The 19,310-nt window shown below is 28.6% G+C and overlaps 5 protein-coding genes across 8 annotated transcripts; 4 read left to right on the forward strand and 1 right to left on the reverse strand.

Moving 5' to 3' along the window:
• Nucleotides 1-1,808: 1,808 nt before the first annotated feature.
• Nucleotides 1,809-8,837, reverse strand: LOC122528458 (serine/threonine-protein kinase Warts). Of its 2 annotated transcripts, none has more exons than XM_043653586.1 (5): nt 8,157-8,837; nt 7,168-7,488; nt 4,532-7,052; nt 4,152-4,429; nt 1,809-4,062 (listed from the first exon to the last, which is right to left on the reverse strand). In XM_043653586.1, the coding sequence occupies exons 2-5, from the start codon at nt 7,444-7,446 to the stop codon at nt 3,634-3,636; spliced, it is 3,507 nt and encodes a 1,168-aa protein (XP_043509521.1). In that variant the 5' UTR covers nt 7,447-7,488; nt 8,157-8,837; the 3' UTR covers nt 1,809-3,633. The 2 variants fall into 2 exon arrangements, with proteins under 2 accessions (XP_043509521.1, XP_043509520.1); XM_043653585.1 differs by having other exon boundaries at nt 7,168-7,521.
• A 1,350-nt stretch (nt 8,838-10,187) lies between these two features.
• Nucleotides 10,188-12,179, forward strand: LOC122528479 (protein fuzzy homolog). Its single transcript, XM_043653636.1, has 5 exons — nt 10,188-10,608; nt 10,707-11,099; nt 11,162-11,359; nt 11,454-11,653; nt 11,738-12,179. Exons 1-5 carry the CDS (start codon nt 10,531-10,533, stop codon nt 12,093-12,095), a joined length of 1,227 nt encoding a protein of 408 aa, XP_043509571.1. The 5' UTR covers nt 10,188-10,530; the 3' UTR covers nt 12,096-12,179.
• A 311-nt stretch (nt 12,180-12,490) lies between these two features.
• LOC122528477 (magnesium transporter NIPA2) lies at nt 12,491-14,313 on the forward strand. The gene is made up of 4 exons (XM_043653634.1): nt 12,491-12,877; nt 12,962-13,084; nt 13,163-13,305; nt 13,422-14,313. The coding sequence occupies exons 1-4, from the start codon at nt 12,778-12,780 to the stop codon at nt 14,154-14,156; spliced, it is 1,101 nt and encodes a 366-aa protein (XP_043509569.1). The 5' UTR covers nt 12,491-12,777; the 3' UTR covers nt 14,157-14,313.
• A 442-nt stretch (nt 14,314-14,755) lies between these two features.
• Nucleotides 14,756-15,748, forward strand: LOC122528476 (protein cornichon). Its single transcript, XM_043653633.1, has 4 exons — nt 14,756-14,897; nt 15,051-15,119; nt 15,219-15,475; nt 15,563-15,748. The coding sequence occupies exons 1-4, from the start codon at nt 14,817-14,819 to the stop codon at nt 15,585-15,587; spliced, it is 432 nt and encodes a 143-aa protein (XP_043509568.1). The 5' UTR covers nt 14,756-14,816; the 3' UTR covers nt 15,588-15,748.
• A 206-nt stretch (nt 15,749-15,954) lies between these two features.
• Nucleotides 15,955-19,143, forward strand: LOC122528475 (phenylalanine--tRNA ligase beta subunit). Of its 3 annotated transcripts, none has more exons than XM_043653632.1 (11): nt 15,955-16,268; nt 16,403-16,458; nt 16,575-16,729; nt 16,901-16,970; nt 17,093-17,359; nt 17,461-17,640; nt 17,715-17,906; nt 18,177-18,257; nt 18,339-18,431; nt 18,533-18,812; nt 18,934-19,143. In XM_043653632.1, the coding sequence occupies exons 1-11, from the start codon at nt 16,211-16,213 to the stop codon at nt 19,083-19,085; spliced, it is 1,584 nt and encodes a 527-aa protein (XP_043509567.1). In that variant the 5' UTR covers nt 15,955-16,210; the 3' UTR covers nt 19,086-19,143. The 3 variants fall into 3 exon arrangements, with proteins under 3 accessions (XP_043509567.1, XP_043509564.1, XP_043509565.1); XM_043653629.1 differs by having other exon boundaries at nt 15,957-16,268; nt 17,715-18,095; XM_043653630.1 differs by lacking the exon at nt 16,403-16,458 and having other exon boundaries at nt 15,957-16,268; nt 17,715-18,095.
• Nucleotides 19,144-19,310: the final 167 nt, after the last annotated feature.

The following is a 19,310-nucleotide window of genomic DNA, read 5'->3' on the forward strand; positions in this document are numbered from 1 at the left end:
TACATGTTTCTATTGAAAAAATATTGTTATTACAATGATAATTTTTAAGAACTACAATCTGTATTAAATATATAATGTTTATGTATAAACAATTATATGTATAGTAACAGTTCTCATTAAATCGCAATATTTACTTATAGTACAAAGACTATTTTTATTTTACCCTTTTTGTAGATCACTGACAAGTAAATTTTTTAAAAATCATAACGTGTTAAAGGAATCATTTTAATAAATATTAATTGTTGTGTACATATGAATAATAAATGTAGGTCATGTCATTTCAATCATTCTATGATGCATTATATCACGAATAATACTCAGAAAAATGAAAATGACTTTAACCCGGGATTACCCACCTGGGGGTCTAGCGCAGGTACATCCCAGTGACTAGACCCTCACGTGAGTAATTCCGGGTTAATACTCGAGCAACGAATACTCACAATGAGCATGATGTTTTTTCATACGTTTGTTTCACATATCATTTCTAGTTTAAAGCAAAAGATATATTAATGTTTTACTTTCAAATATTAGATAATATTATTTAAGATCAGCACTTGTTAAATTGTATTATGTCACTATTTCATATGTATCTATAAACTGAAGATACATATGTAAAAATATGTATATTAAAAGTAAAATTATGAATTGTATATTGAAAACTAGGGTTACTTTTATGATAATAAGAGTAAATCCCTTTGGTATTCATTATTTGTCAAATGTGATGTAATACAATATTCAATTCTTTTCACCAATCAGTGATTTTATACTCGTATTATGTATATTTTGTAAGCTTCATTGCTTCATTGCGTTGTATGATTAAAAATAAATATATATGAATCGTTTTCATATACTGTTGTTTACAAACTGCAAATTATTGATTTAAATGCATTGCATATAAGATTTCTAACATATTTCTCTTCATCTTTCTTCCATTTGTATAACATTAATAAATCAAAATAGCTGTAGGAACCCTCAAAATGTATATATGAAAAGGCATCTGAAATTACTACTTTAAAAATACACACTTACTTTAGTATAATATAAAATAATATAGTTTCACCGAACAAATAAAAGAAGAAATTAATAATAAAAAGTTAATAATAAATTTAATTGAATTAAAAACAAAAGTTCTAACATCTCTTTTAATTTCTTTAATTTTTTTTATATTTTTTTGCATCAAATATGTTTCTTCTCTTATATGTATTATAATCTATAATTATTTTATAACAGGTATATTAACATTTATCATTTGCTGTTGTCAACACGGGATCATTTGTAAATGATCATAAAGTAGCATAAAAAATAGATACTTTATCATATTTTTTCATCAATATCCTTTTCATCATCTTACATAAAAACTTATTTTTCCTTTGGTACATACAGCACACAATAAGCATACAAATTAATAGTAATTATTTTAACTAGTCTCAAAATCTTAATGCGAAGCAAATAAAAGAGAAGATAAAATTGTCTGGTGATTTTGAGAAACTTTAAATTAATTTTCAGATGCCAGTCAGTATTATTGCCATTTTATCATATGATTTTAACACCTATTGATTTTTATCAATTTGTCACAACTTTAATTAATTATTAAAGAGGAAAGGAAACATTTTTCTGATTTTTATCAGTATATTATTAATATGTTAACATGCATGAAAAAAAGAAGAAAAAAGAAAAAGAAAAAAAGTCATTTTTGCTTTGTACATGATACATACATTCATACAGTAATTCAATGTTTATTCTCTTTACTTATAGTCTGCTAATATGATTAAATTTTTCACTCTTTCATTTAAGTGTAATCACTATCATTGTATGTTACTTTGGAGAAATTAACTGGTTTGTTATTTCGTTTATATGTATGTACGAATATATCTGTACTATATATTGGCAATAAAAATAAAACATATTAACGGTATCGAATAAATCGTTACCGTAACAACACATATCTCATTTAGTGAATTCCATAATTCTAGAATATTGGAAAATTGTCAAAATAAACAATTGTATTGCTTACATCTAAAAATTCAATTTGTTTGTGACATCGGATATAAAGAAAAAATATAATTCACATTAGAAGTATTAGAACCGGTTATTTGAAAATTTCTTTAATACAACTATTGCTATTGAAAATCATGGCTCAATTATTGTATAGAATTTATTATGAAGAATTCATAGTCTTAGTATAACAATACTATTTACTTTCACATTTTCATATAAATTATATTACTAACAATGTACTGTCTATGCAACCAAAGTTTCTAAATTATTTACTTCTTATCACTGAATCTAAAATAGATGATCAAATTCAACGTAAATTGCATACATTTTTATTATTATTTCAGAAAGATATAAAAGATAATGTATACGACATGATAATAAAGTAATGAAAATTTCTTAAATTTAAAAATTATTCAAAAAATAGAAAAAGTAACTGAGAAAGAAAATCTGGAGAAAAATGAAAGAGAAAAAGAGACAGACAAAGACAGAGACAGAGAGAAAATGAAATAAAGAAATGGAAAGATTAACAGCCATTAATATGCAATGAACACATTTCATCCATTAAAAAATCTGTACAGTAACAGTTAATATTAATATATTTGTCATTACTAATCGAATGTAAAAAAAAAAGAAATTAAATAAGGCCAATAGATGTAAAGTGGTATTATTCTAGCAATATCACAGTACTTGCTGAAACATATAAACACACGGTTCCAATAGGCACAAGAGCCAATACCAATAAAAATGGCAAGCACAATATTTTTCTTTCAATAAACATACTATATGAATACATATATAGTCTAGTTGTCAGTCGCTTTTTTTCTTTTTTCCGATTTATAATTATTACGTTCATAAATTGATATGTCTTATTAAAAATTTATTTCATATACTTTTTAAAAAATACACAAGTCTTTCTCTTTCTTTTTTTTATCACACTCTCTGTGAAACTTCAAAATTAATCATGCCACATTGTAGCAATAAAAGTTTATAGTAATTATACCATGTAAAAATATGATGAATGCCCACAAATTTAAATTTTACAATTTTACATGTAATTTCATCTTCTACAACATTATGCAGTCCCAACAGTTATCAATTATCAAAGAAGTCTGTCCTTCCAAAAAAGCGATTCATCCAACAATTTTGCGATTATAATAAAAGGATAAGAAAAAGAAGAATAAAAGAGAGGAAAAGAAAAAAAACAAGTTAGAAAACAAACGAGTATGATATGTTACTGAAATTAAGGAACAAACGCGAGGGTTTCTGTTTTATGTATGATTATTGTTCTTTTTCTCCTTCCCGTGTAAAACATAACATGATGTGGTATATACACAGTGTACTTATATATGCGCGCACGTATGTATTATTCGTAATCACTCATCCTCTTTACCTCATGCATACACGTATATACATTCATTCGCTTATCCTCCATTATATTTACATACGTGCGCGCGTTGACAATTTAACAAATTTTTTTTACGATTCACATTACCCTAACTACTTGTTGATCCAGAAGAATTGTTTCAGATAGTATTTACAAACACAAATTTTTTTCCCCCAAAAAAAGAAAGAAGAAAAAAATATACGAAAGATTTATCGTCGACTTAGCGAATACAAAAAATTCTAAAGCTACTGTCATACGTAAACTGGACCTTGATTATCATTATCGTCCAAACTTATTCGACTAGGATACACAGGACCACCACCATCGTCAAAAAAGCGTCTAAAAGTAAATTCAAAGAAACCATGAAACGGTTTGCTATTATCTAATATTTCGTTGGATTTGGAATCTGGCGATTCCGAATTTCTTAATTTATCAGGATCCACGGGATCAAAATTACTTGTATCGGTAGCATATTGTATCCGAGGTATGTGAGGAGCTACTTGCCGACGCAATCCTTTTTCAAAGTCAATGTCCGCAAAAAATGGATGACTCTTTACTTCGTCTGCATTCTTACCTAATCGACGATCTGCACCAACGCATAATTTTAATATCAAATCCATACCTTCGGCTGACAGATTCGCTTGTTTCGGGATGTGCAAAGTCGTTTCCCAATTGATCACCTGCAATATACAAAATATTCTCAATGTTACACATAACAGCTACAGTTGATAACAGAAAAACGAGCAAACAAGTACTTAATTATAATTACCTTATATTGCGTTTCAGCTGGAGTATTAGCAAGAAAAGGTGGAGAGCCAACTAACATTTCGTATAAAATTACACCAACACTCCACCAATCGCACAACTGAGTATATCCTGTCCTTTGTAGTACCTCTGGGGCGATATAATTTGGTGTTCCAACCAAAGAATGGGCCAAACATCTTTGATGTTCTCTATGTCTTCTACGTTCCAATGGTTTTAACTGGATGCACCGACATTCGTTGCTCCAATCGTCGGCAGGATCCATCGAATCTTGTTTTCCATGTCCTGTTTTAATAATAATAAAATTGCAATATATATGAATACGTAGAGATACGTGGCGCACGTATTACATTAGAATGGTAATGAATCAATCACTAGGGTACGTACCATTTTGTTGATAATATTTAGAATTATGAGTCCAACGAAATCCTGTACATAGGCCAAAATCTGTTAATTTTATGTGTCCATCTCGATCAATTAAAATATTATCTGGTTTAATGTCTCTATGAATAAAACCCATTTTATGAACACTTTCTACGGCGCACGTTAGTTCAGCAATGTAAAATCTCGCTAAAGATTCCTTGAAAATGCCAAACTTGATCAACAACGACATCAAGTCACCACCAGGTATATAATCCATTACAAAATATAAATTGTCCTTATCTTGAAAGGAATAATAGAGTTTCACAACCCACTCATTATCAGCCTCTGCTAATATGTCTCTTTCGGCCTTAACGTGAGCAACTTGATTACGATTTAACACATCAGTTTTCCTTAGAGTCTTCATAGCATAAAATTGATTGGTATCAAGTTTCCTAACAAGAGTTACTTCACCAAAAGCGCCAACTCCAATTGGTTTAATTTTCGTAAACATCGATTTATCCATCTTTGCACGCTTCAATCTAATATAATTCGATTCCTTCTGCGACAACATTTTCCTCATTTGACATTGAGCTTCCACGCTGAGACCTATTTTAGACATCTCTGTTTCTAATTGAAATCGACGATATAATCTTTGTTTATGAGATTTTAATACATTTTCAATATGTTGTTCCATGAAGAATTTAAACGCTTGCGGAGAATAATTACGAACTTTACAGTCTCTACGTTCCTCCTCCTTCTCTTTGCTTATTTGTTTACGCTCAGGTATTGGAGATTGGTGCTTGATCTTGTAAGATGAATCGGCTCCTTTTGCTCCATTGCTGTCTGGTGAAGGATTATTATTGTTGTTATTGTTGTTATTATTGCTGCCGCCGCTACTGTTATTGCTGTTATTGCTGTTATTGTTGGTATTACTATTATTGGTATTACTACTGTTGGTATTACTATTGTTGCTATTACTACTGTTAGTATTACCATTATTGGTATTACTATTGATGCCGTTGTTTGTTCTTAAAGAAACAGATGTAGACGTTACTGGAGGTAAAGGTGGTGTCTCTGTAGGATGTTGGCATCCATCTGCTGGAGAATATTTTCTTTGTAACGGAGGATGTAGTGCAACTGGAGATGATCTAACAGTCGTATTATTATCTATCGCCGATATGCAGCTAAGATCATCGGTGGTAACTGTTCCATAAGGAGGAGGAGGCACTGGGTGATGCATGCCACGTTGTACTGCTAATGCTTGCATTGTTGTTGCGTAACTTGGTGGTTCCGTAGTAGGCACTCCCACTGAAATACCTAAGTTTATATTATTTGTCGATGTTGCACCAATTGTGCCACTATTTAATGGTGGATACGCGGGTGGTAATTGTTGCGACGATTGTTGTTGTTGTTGTTGTTGTTGCTGCTGCTGCTGCTGCTGCTGCTGCTGCTGCTGTTGCTGCTGCTGAGGTTGAGGTTGCTGCTGTTGTTTCTGTTGAATAGATGATGCATACGATGGCGGAGGTGGAGGTGTATTACTGGTAGTGGAAATTGGTTGCGGAGAAGTCGGTGCAATTGCAGTTTGTAATACAGGTTTTTGTACTTGTGTACTCTTAACAGATTGCATAATGATCGGTGGTTGTGTTTTCGCCTGCCGTGCACCCCAAGCTTGCAATGGGGTTGGTCTCGCCATGGATGCTTGTATACTTGGAGAGATAGCGGAAACGGTAATTGGACTTGGAGAACCAGCCGACGTTGGACCAGAATAAATCCCAGAGGAAGGACTTTTGCGATAATCCTGTTGAGACTGCGTAGGACTTTGCCTATTTTGTATAGAGGCACTGTAAGACGGTGGTTGTACTGGACCAGCCGACGAGGAAGAAACTATGGGATACGGTGGTGGTGGTTCGACTTGAGTACTATTGTTGCTTGTTTGATAAATACTGAGAGCTTGCATTTGTTGAGAAAGTTGTTGCTGAACTTGCGGACCATTTTGAACAATCATAGGCTGACGACAGTTGGAATTATTATTTGAACTCGCTACTGGGCTTGTACCTCTTTGTGGTAAATTAACTGATGTTGATATTGGCCCAGTATTACCAGGAGTAGTAGGAGGTGGTCGTGTTGGAACAACTGGAGCAGGAGACATTCGTTTAAGCATTTGCTGCATATTAGTAGGCACATTTGGTTGATTATATGGAGCATGAGGCGGTGGTGGCGGCGGTGGTGTAGAACTGCATCTAGGAGGAGGAGGAGGTGGTGGTTCTCGTTCTACAAAATTGCTCGGCGAATATTGTCGACTCAATTGCGGATGTGGGCTAAGCTCTGTCATACGTGGACTATCAGATCGTGAACTTCCTGCTCCACTATCCAATGCAGGACTACCACGTTGTAAACTTAACTCTCTTTCTAAACTAGGCTTTCTTATCAATTTGCTGTTGAGTTTACAAAGACCATTCAAAAATTCTCCCTGAGCCTGCTTTAAGAATTCTACAGCTGCATCTAGACGCCATCCCGCTAACTTCAATGCGCGTAATGCAATTTCCTGCAAATATATACAGATATAGTATAAAATTTTGTTACAAGATGTTAGCCACCAGTCATTTTGTATAAACTCATGAAAACATTATCTTTTGCAATATTTATAACAATGTACGTACCTCGGAATATCCCATTGCTAATAGCTGAGTCAATAATTGTCGTTGCTCAGACTTATCAATGATAAAACCTGATGCTGCTGACAGACCACTAAATCCAGAAGCAGAACTAATACCACTGGTTGTAGACAAAGTAGATATAGTACTAGCAGCACTGGAGCCAATTTCCCCTGCTCCTCCAATGTTCGCAAAAGGTAGCAAAGAATTGCGAATTTCAGCCAGAGCTTTTTGATGATATCCAGAGCCACGAGTGCTCGATTTGCTAACCATGGATGGATTCATAGTGGCCCATGCTAGGCCTTCACAGACCTAGCTTTAATCCGGCTGTGACATATATATATGTACATATACATACATCTAAAACATAATATTGAGTTATTTTCTTGCAATGTTATAATTAATTTTTGTAATAATTTGCTATTGTATTTACTGTACAATATCATTATTTTCTCAAGAATATTAATTGTATTTACAAAAATATTTGAAATTTTAATTATTATACGGTTTCATAGTATTTATAGTGCTATCTAATTACATTAATCGTAATATGCGACATGAATTTCTTTGTACCACTCGATTGCTTGTACAACTAGCTTGTAAATATAAAATGTAAATATATTTTAATATAGAACTTTTGTGTTGTCAATAGAGTCTTAATATTGCGTGTTACGCGTAATCAAACGTCGAATTAACTTTGAAGAAAACGATATTAATTATCCAACTTCCTCGTTGAAATATTTGAAATTGTACACATGATAAAATAATGGTAATAATAATAGCTATTTGATAAACGCTAAGAGAACGCATTATGTATTACAATAGATTTCAAACGCTCTCCAAGTCATTTTGCTCGTTTCGTACGGAATTTTTATGCAACATGTTTCATTTGAAAATTTCGTTTCAATCATTAAATGCAAACAGCTTCATGTGTAATCTAAAATGATTTCATATCATCGTAACTACATAATGTTGAGTTCCATCAAAAATCTAACCTATTCATTACATGCGTAACGGATCAATCCAGAAAGTCTTCTGTACGTAAAACGGGCTACGATAGCACACACTTTCCTCAAAAGACAGGAGGCATTGGCTACGAGATTTCTTGAAATAAGTTTCACTGAAACAGCAATCAGGAGAGAACGACTTCAGAGCATATTCTTTTCTCACGTTCCCACACAATCCATGTGACGAGGTTGACGTGTACGTAGATGTTTTAGTTCACTATTTCCCTTTAAAACTAATTCTATGCTATTCGAACATATAGTCGTAATTACTCCAGCAACAACAAAGAAAGGTACAGCCGTAAATTACTAAAGTAACTGGCAGCCATTTTGAAGTGCCACATTCCTATACCGACTTGACACTCTTTTTCGTAATTTACGATATGCACTAAGTTTGTGCGCGAAAAAACAAACAGCCCTTTCCAATTAATACGCAATGCGCATTAACGTTCACATTAATGTTCACACATCGCCTCTCCATGGAAATGGAAAATGATATCGGAAATGGTTACGTTTTAAATAGATCGATTACTTCAAAAACTTACTTTTATAACTGTATGCTTCTTTCCATAAATAAGAACATCAATACATTACATTAGCTTCTCCTTTTTAATTTAACAATTACTTTTTACATCGTTAATCAATATTAGAATGCATTTAAGCCGAAAGAAAGTGAGACAGAGAAGAAGTGAGAAGAAGAAAGACAAGGAGACAAAAATGAAAGAGAAGGAGAGAAAGAATGGAAAGAATTAAAATTATATTCTACAATTTCCATGTTTTTTGTTAAATATACGTATTCCTTTCATAGTTTCATTTAATCATATGATAATTTTATTTAATAATTTAATAATGTAATAACTAATAATTTAATTAATTATATTCAAATGATAATATCGTGCACAAATAAGAATTTGTGCAAGTAATTTTTCATTATTATTATCTTCAATTTCGCTTTAATATTTACGACTAAATGTAATTATTATTCTTATTAATTTCATTCTCTATATACTTCAATTAATAAATAGAAATGTCAAATTAAAACAAAATCATTTTGGTTAATAATGATCATAAATATAATATTTAAATAATTATCGTTGTACCTAAATATTAATATGGAATAATTTTTTTAATTCTTCATATTTCCATAGATTTATCGAAACTCAACAATTTCTTTAAAGTAATTGTATATTGATATTAAAAAATTGCACAAATATGAAATACATATATATATATATACTCATATGTAGAGTATAAACTGGGATTCGAATTATATAAAATCTTTCTTACAATATTTCTACTTCTTACTTATTGTCTATTTACTATTAATATTTTTACTTTTTACTTATTGTCTATTACCTATTATTATTATATTTACTCTCTATTTATTGTCTGTTACTTATTGTTATTGTTATATTACTATTCAGTATCTTAGAACAAACGTTAAACAGAATGCTCAAGTTTCTGTATTTTATATTAATTTCCTTATGCCTCTTAGGATCAACAAAAATTTAAAGTATTAAATTAAATTAAAAAAAAATAGATAGTTATAATTTTTAATACAATTTGATCAAGTATTTAATCATAATATTTAATTATTTATACCTTTTTCACGTTTTATGCCATCACACGTGCGCATGTGTATGTACATATAGCGTGTACTCTATTAATTCTTTTTCCTTATCTAATTATTGGTCGTCCTTTTTAGCAATTTTTTATTGAATTAAATCGAATTATGTATATAACATATATAAATTATGTATATAACATAATAAAATATTTATAATTTCAGCATAACATACAAATGAAACAAATTCATTGGACTCAACTTTAGGAATGTTACTTTCTATTGCAAAAGTGACATTTCTCTAACACATATTATATATAATACGGTACATAGTATAATAACGTAGAATAATATTATATACAATACATATAATATATATTAATCAGATATATATGTATCTAAATAAATGTAAAAAATTATTACATCGGCTTTGTTAGTTAATGGTTTTTCTTTCGTTGCTGCTCCCGTGCAATTACATATATATACATATGTATATATTGGAATCGATATTCATTACTATTATGCATGCATAAATAATAAATAAACCGCATAAAATATTTTATATTTTATAGTTCTAAATAGGCGCCACTAAATTTATATTGAAAATTGAGAACATTAGTATAAAAATATCATAATACAAGGAGATGATAGGAATAAAATTTCATGGTACAGCGTTGGTATAGAATTAATAGATAGACAGAATTTAAATTTGAATAGCAGAAAAAAATAGTACAGCAAGTTAAAGACAAAAGTTTGTTAAATATTTAACGTGTAAAAGAGAATAAAATCACATTAAATATTATGGTAGCCCATGTTATGTGTTTAACCTCTACCGGAGGAATTCCTTTGTTTTCTCGCCAAAAAGGGGAGGGAGATACGGTAAAATTTACATAATTATAAACAAAAATGAAATGTATTTCATCAGTATCTAATTCTAATCTTTCTTTTATTTTTCACTTCTTTTTCACAATATTTAGATGACATTTTCCAAAATAGCATCTCTATATGGGATACACATGTTTCTCAAGTCACAAAACATTAAACTTTTAAACACAAATTTACCCGACACCACGATAATGTGGAAAGAGTTTGAACAAAGTATTACGTTAATAGTTATTGCAAGTGGGACTACCAAATCTGTATTAGATAAATTTCTAAATGCAGTCTTTGGCGCAATGATTCTGTTTGTTGGTATGGAGGAATTAAAAAGCACGAAAAACATTGAGAAGTTGAAGAAAGATATGCGCTTATGTAGTTCAATTGTTGATAGTTTATTGCAATGTCTTGATGTTGGTGATGGTATTTGTTCAAAAACTGATATTATCAATATGACAGAATGTATAATGTGTCAAGAAAATAGTTTATTTCAGGTAATTGGATTTTTTTTTTAAATTAGTTAATCTTCTATATATTAAATAATAAAATATTCAAGACATGCTTAGAGGGTTATATGGAATGTTTGGATTCTATGTATGGATGCATCTTAGTACATGGATGTTTAGCAGCAGCTACAGAAGGATGGTGGAATTTAAGTCCTATTGAAAGAAAATTATTAATAACTGCCGTTAATACAGAAGATACCTATAGCACAAGAGACATTCCAGTATTTTTACCTTATAAAAGTCCAAATGTGAGTATTTTGAAGTTTTTGAAGCATAACTTTTATTTTTTAATATGGTTTAGTTAAGATTTATTTAAAAAAACAAGTGCAATTGATCATATAGGTAGCTTTTAGATTAGTATCCATTACATTGATCAATCAAGTTGAAGTGTTAGCCTTATGTGGACCAAATCCAGATTTATCAGAAATTGAAAGATTTGCTGTACAATGTTGGAAAAATAGCATTGATGCTTTACACAGTGCAGAACAATGTTACCCACGAAATTTGCCTGCATCTATAAATTTAGATTCAGAAACACTTGGGTAATACATTTAACATAAATAACTTTATTTAGAAGAATTTATTATTATATTTATTATTATGTTTTTTTCTTCTTGTAAATTTAGGTTTCTTTTAGTAAATTACAAGATACAAAAATTTATACTTGGAAAAAATATGCAGTATGCAAAGAACAGAGTTAGTGGTTCACATAGATTAGATATATTAAGAACTTTCTATCATCAAGCTGTAGAGACATATATTTTATCTTCAGACTCTGAATGTGATATGACAGATGATAATTGGAAATTTATTGGTGTAAAAGAAACTTATCTATGTTCAGAGTACCATAAATGTTATGCAGTTAAATATGGAGATCATATACTTTGCATTTTATGTGCCTCTACAGTCCCTACTCATACAGTGAGATTAGTTTGTCAAAAAATATTGAAGACATTGCTTATTGATAAACAAGGCTGTTGGTAAAAATTTGTCAAATATAAAAACATATCAATTTCTCTTTGTGATATTTTATTTTAGCTTCTTTGTATCAGCCTAGTTTATATATATTTTGATATTATTTTTATCACATTTAAAGAAGATATTTACTTAAAATGAAAAATAGATTAATTAATTAACTATAAACTAATATCTAAATAAAATTAAATATGTTGCATTATGTGTAAAATTATTTATCATGACTAATTATTTTAATTTAAAAATAAAGTTATTATTTATTAGTATCTTTAATTCATAATATATGTACAATATACAATATATTTCACTAACAAATTAAAAAAATATATGAGAAATAATCCTATAACGATACAGTTAAGAAAAAAAAGTAAGAGATTCTATAACGATACATATTAAATATAAACTTTTTTGATATTGTTATTTGTAATTTGAAATTTTTGCATTTGCATTCATGAAATATGTTGCACGCGCACGCGCGCGTATTGATTTATCCATAGAATACATGACTGTAGATGATGTACATATAGTATAGAAAATATAACTACGTTGAGATAGAATATTGAATAAACATTTTGTTTTTCGTAACGTACTTAATAGTGTTATGAAGCACAACATTTTTGTATATTACTGGTACATAATTGGCGAATTGACTTTTATTAACAAATGGTATCATCAAAATTAAAATTTAAATATGAGCAGAATAACAAAAATTGCAGGTGATGCACAGTTATACAATGTAACAAATTTTTACATAGGTCTAGGTTTGGCAATTAGTTCCAGCGGTTTTATAGGTTAGTTGACTAATACTAATTCTAAATAAAAATTTATTTAAAATGATTTAATATTGATTATTATGCGATGTTACAATCATTTAGGTGCTAGCTTTATCATTAAAAAGAAGGCATTGATTCGATTACAAAGACGTGGTGCATTACGAGCTTCATCTGGAGGATTTGGATATTTAAAAGAATGGATGTGGTGGACTGGTCTTCTTTCAAGTATGTAAAACAAAAGATACATACATAGAGTCCAAGATATAATATTTTCACTAAAAAAAAAAATTAATTGCATTAAAGTGGGAGTAGGAGAAGTTGCAAATTTTGCTGCTTATGCATTTGCACCAGCTTCATTGGTTACACCATTGGGAGCACTTAGCGTTTTAATATCTGCGATATTAGCATCAAAATATCTAAATGAAAAACTTAACTTGCTAGGAAAGGTAATGATAAAACATTACAAGTTGTTATTATTATATTTGTAACAATAATCTAAAATAACATAATCTTTGTTGAATATATTGAATGAAGATGAGTGTAATTATTATTATTATTCTAGATTGGTTGCCTTTTGTGCATCTTAGGTTCTACAATTCTTGTAATTCATGCTCCAAAAGAAGAAGAAATAAATACATTAAATGAACTTCTGGAAAAGGTCAAAGATCCAGGATACATTATTTATATGTTAATTGTGATAGTATGTAGTATTTTGATCATTTTTTACTTTGGTCCTGCTTATGGGAAACAAAATATCATGGTTTATATTTGTCTGTGTTCATTAATTGGTTCGTTGACTGTTACAAGTTGCAAAGGACTAGGATTAGCTTTAAAAGAAACCATTCTTGGAATTAACAATGGATTTACAAATTGGTTAATGTGGATCTTTCTATTTAGTGCTATAATCTGTATCAGTATACAAATGAATTATTTAAATAGATCACTTGATTTATTTGAAACCACAATTGTAACACCTATTTATTACGTATTTTTTACAACATTAGTAATAATTGCATCTGCAATATTATTTAGAGAATGGGAAAATATAAGCACTGATGATATCTTAGGTTCATTTTGTGGTTTTTTAACAATTATAATTGCAATATTTCTGTTAAATGCATTCAAAGAAATGGATATATCTTATGAGAATATCAGACATATGTTGCAACCTAAAAGAAAATTGTTTATAAGTAATAACAATCAATGGAGTGATAGAGATGAAGAGAGATTAATAACAAGATTAGAAACTAAATTAAATCATACGTATGGAGCACAAACTCTAACAAGAAGTATATAAATTTGATTCTATAATTATATATGTATTATAATGTATGTAAGAGTTACTTATAAAATAAATCTTATAAATTTAAATCTTTAATCTTTAAATTACTTGTATCTTTTACATGTATAGATTTTATAGAAATAAATTTTTTAATAAATTTAAATAAAGTTTTTTTATTCGTATTTCCCATAAAGTTCCGAAAAAGCATTTAAATTTGCTTTTCTTTATCTTACGTTTAAATACTTTTTAAATATTTTCATACATTTAAAACAAAAGACATAAACGTTGCTAAAACTACATAAAAATAATTGGAAAATTTCTTGGAAGTTACTAAAGAAAATTAATGTATTATATCATGTTAATATATTATGTAACAAAGAAAATTTTAAATAATCTCTATTAGTTCTAATTTCAATTATGTTCGTAAAACTGCACTGTGATCGTGACATTAATCTTCAAGTTGCATTCCACCTATAGAATTTATAAACGGAAGTGAAAACATTCCACAATGGCAACATACCGGCTGCATCACATCAAGAAATGTGAAAATAAAACAAGTAATATTAGAAATATGTTATATTATATGTATATTTATTCGAAATGCAATTTTTCATTTATAAGTCAATTTATATCTCTTGAACCAACTTAATACTAACATCACATACAGTTATTACAATGGCGTTCAGTTTAGCCGCTTTTTCATATATTGTGGCTTTAATTATAGATGCTTTTTTAATAATATTTGCAATATTTCACGTACGTACGCCCTGAAACCTACAATGGTTATTTTTTTTTTTTAAATGAAATAGCAATTAAAAACTTATACACAACTTGTTTTACGCGAATTATTTCTAACCTCAGCGATCTAGGTTTAAAGTTCAATGATTCTAATGACACTATATTTTTCAGGTAATTGCATTTGATGAATTAAAAACTGGCTATAAAAATCCGATAGAACAATGCAATAGCTTAAATTCGGTAAGACTTTGAAGTTAATTTTTTGTAATATTTCTACAAAATCAATAATTGTAAGTGTAACTAAGATTTAACTTATATGCACATACCTGTATATTTCAGCTAGTTATTCCAGAATATGGACTACATATTTTAATCAATATTTTATTTTTAATTAGTAGTCAATGGTTTTCATTGCTTCTAAATATTCCATTGATAATGTATCATTTATGGCAATATTATCATAGACCTATCATGTCTAAGCCAGGTCTTTATGATCCCACTAGTATAATGAGTGCTCAAGCTCTTAAAATTCATCAAAGAGAAGGATGGAGTAAACTTACATTTTACCTTTTATCATTTTTCTATTACTTATATGGGTAAGTTTTATAAAATAGGAATTAATAATTTAATAAATCATACAATTTTCATTATAAAAAAATGTAATATGTTTTATTTTGTTTCAGTATGATTAGTTCATTGATTCACTGAGGGATGGGAAACATTTTTTACTATTTGTCATTAAAGTACATTTATAATATATCTTTTGTCTTTAATGCTCCATCAGGGTTATTGTTTTGTTGGATAAAATGTCAAACTTGTTAAAACATGTTATAATTTTTGTAAAAATAAAATTTCTACTCGAAAAATGATATTCTTTTTTCTATTAGTTTTGCTAATCATACAATTTATAAACTTACTTTGTCATTGCACGGCACGTGCACAATGATGTTCGCGTGAATATACAACAAAAATCTGAACTTTTTTTATTTCTGTTATTATTATTTGTTTCATTTTGAAAATTTATAAATGAATATTAATTTGTTCAATTTACATCTACAGATTTGTAAAGAAAATATATGTACTAAATAAAGCAGGAATGCTTAACCTTATTTTATAATACCTACAATGCTACTCCCTATTTAGATAATAAGTTGATTCTAACCTTAAATTCTTGCATGAAACATCAAAAATGACTAATAATCGGTTAGAGTAACATTTTTTATTTTAAACACTTAGAGTTCACAAAAGGTTTATTAATAAAAAAAAATAAAATAATTTCCATTAATCTATTTCATTGATTAACATCAAGAGTGTGTGTAGTTTGTATAAAAATGCCGACTATTAATGTCAAGCGTGACTTATTGTTCAAAACTCTTGGTAAAACATATTGTAAGTTCCAAATATTTAAATGATAAATTCGTGACAAATTTCAAATTGCAATGACTCGTTTCTCATTTATAATTATCTTAAATAAATATTTACTAACATAATATTTTTAAGTAAATTAATTTATATGATTTTAGCGGATACCGAATTTCAAAATTTATGTTTTGATTTTGGCTTAGAATTGGACGAAGTGGTATGAAAGTCATATATTACTAAATAATATTGAGTGTATTAATATGTACAAAAATCATCGTATGTTTTAGTCACAACACTACAATGTTAAAAATAATTTTAGAATTTGATTTTTAGACAACAGAGAAGCAAATGGTAATGAATGAGCAAAATTTAAATTATAGCACAGAAATATCAGAAGAAGTTATATATAAAATTGATATACCTGCAAATAGATATGATTTACTATGTTTGGAAGGTTTAGCTCCAGCACTTCTTGTATTTTTAAATCAGTATGTATGATTTACGTTTTCTTTTTTTCATGTTTTACAAGTTATATTGAAATCATGCTATTATTTTAATAATTCCATTAATTGTTGCCATACAGTGGCAGAATATATTGTTGATAATAAATTAAATACATGACTTAGATCTATTGAAATTAAGAAATTTTTTTAATGTAGAATAGATATACCTCGATATACAACAATATTTCCAAGTGTAAACAGACAGAAGATTATAATGACAGAACAAGTATGTATGATCTTTATTATTATTGATGTTGTTTTAATTGAAGATTAATAAACAAAATTAAAAAATAAATTTCTCAGTTCAATAAAGCAGTTTTTTAATAAAGCAATTATATCACATTTTAGTGTGTGAAAGTCAGAGGGCATATTGTTGCGGCTGTTTTACGTGATATTACATTTACAATGGATTCCTATAATAGCTTCATCGATCTTCAAGAAAAATTGCATCAAAATATAGGCAGAAAAAGAAATTTAATATCAATTGGAACTCATGATTTAGATACTGTTAAAGGTCCATTTTTATATGATGCAAGACCACCAACTAATATTTATTTTAAGCCACTTAATCAAGATAAAGAATATACAGCGGAAGAAATTATGAATTTATATAGTGTGGGTATTTTTACTTTTAAAATGGATTTTAAATTGTAGGTATTTTTAATTTTAAAATGGATTTTATTTTAAAGAAAGTTTTATGTTAAATTTTTTTTTAGAACCACGCACAATTAAAACAATACTTGCATATTATAAAGGATAGTCCAGTTTATCCTGTAGTAGAAGACAGTAATGGAGTTGTTTTATCTCTACCACCTATTATTAATGGAGATCATTCAAAAATTACACTCAGTACTAAAAATATATTAATCGAATGTACTGCAACAGATTTAACAAAGGTACATGAAACTAATTTTTCTTTTATATGTATAAGGAATAAATGAATTAATTGGAGAATTTTGGAAATCTGTAGGCAAAAATCGCATTGGATACTATAGTTTGTACTTTTAGTCAATACTGTAAAATAAAATATACAATAGAAATGGTGGAGATCGTGTATCCTGATAAACAAGTATTTCATTATCCAGATTTGAACTATCGAATTGAGGAAATTGATTATGAGAAAGCAACAAAATATATTGGTATAAAACAAACTGCAGAAGAGGTAGCTAATTTACTTTCTAGAATGTCTTTGAAAACATCTGTTAAAGACAATAACAAATTGAACATCAAGGTGCCTCCCACAAGACACGATGTAATACATACGTGTGATATTTATGAAGATATTGCTATAGCATATGGATATAATAAAATTCAGAAAACTATACCATATTTATCGACTATTGCAGAAGAGGTAATAGTGAATGTTATGGTTGGTTTCTAAGCTTATAAAGTTTTAACAAAACATTATCTATTTATTTATTTTAAAATTTAGTTTCCGTTGAATAAATTATCTGATCAATTACGGATAGAGTTGGCTTGTGCTGGATTTACAGAAGCATTAACTTTTTCATTGGTATGCGAAATTTTTAACAACACAGTAATACAAATTAATTAATGAATTAATTATACTGAAGTCATTACTTCTTTTTTACAGTGCTCTCGCGAAGATGTAGCGGATAAATTAGGTCAGGAATTGTTGAACATACCAGCTGTTCATATATCAAATCCAAAAACATTGGAGTTTCAGGCATGTAGATGATTTTATCAAGATTCTAAATCAAAGATTTTATCAAGATTTTAAATTCAAATTCATTCAAAAGACAAATTAACGATATGACAATGTTATAGATTGCACGTACTACTTTAATACCAGGATTATTGAAAACCTTAGCTGCAAATAAAAAGATGCCACTTCCCCATAAATTATTCGAAGTTTCTGATATTATATTAAAAGATGACAACGTAGAAGTTGGTGCGCGTAATAATCGACATTTATGTGCGGTATATTGTAATACATTTGATGGTTTCGAAATAATCCATGGCTTATTGGATAGAATGTTACAAATATTAGAAATACCTTGGAGTAGCAATAAAAATAAAAATGGATATTATCTTCGTGCTGTAGACGGTAATGTCTATTGTGTGAAAAATTATATAAGATTATACATATAAAAGAATGTAATTTATTTGTAATTTTTTTTTAATAAGTTGCATTATTTATTATTGTATGCTTATATAATCTTTTTCAGATCCTACTTTCTTTCCTCATCGTTGTGCGGAAATATTATGTTATGGCAAAGTGATTGGAAAGATGGGAGTTTTACATCCAGATGTAGTTTCAAGATTTGAACTAAATACTCCTTGTTCCGTATTAGAAATTGACATCGAATGCTTTTTATAACACTTACTATAATACTTGTTATTGACAATATGTTGAAATAAATCATACATTTTTCCTATTATTATTTTATTATTAGATGACAACCAACTTAAAAGTATAAATGATATGGCAAATATAAACATTAAATATCGCCTTAAATAAACAGGATTAAATTTACTGTTTTTTTCTTTTAAAATTGAACATATTATAGAGAGAGACATTACACAAAACACATTTTAAAAATTG

This window comes from Frieseomelitta varia, unplaced genomic scaffold (assembly GCF_011392965.1).
Source record: "Frieseomelitta varia isolate USP_RPSP 00005682 unplaced genomic scaffold, Fvar_1.2 scaffold_251, whole genome shotgun sequence".
Taxonomy (NCBI): domain Eukaryota; kingdom Metazoa; phylum Arthropoda; class Insecta; order Hymenoptera; family Apidae; genus Frieseomelitta; species Frieseomelitta varia.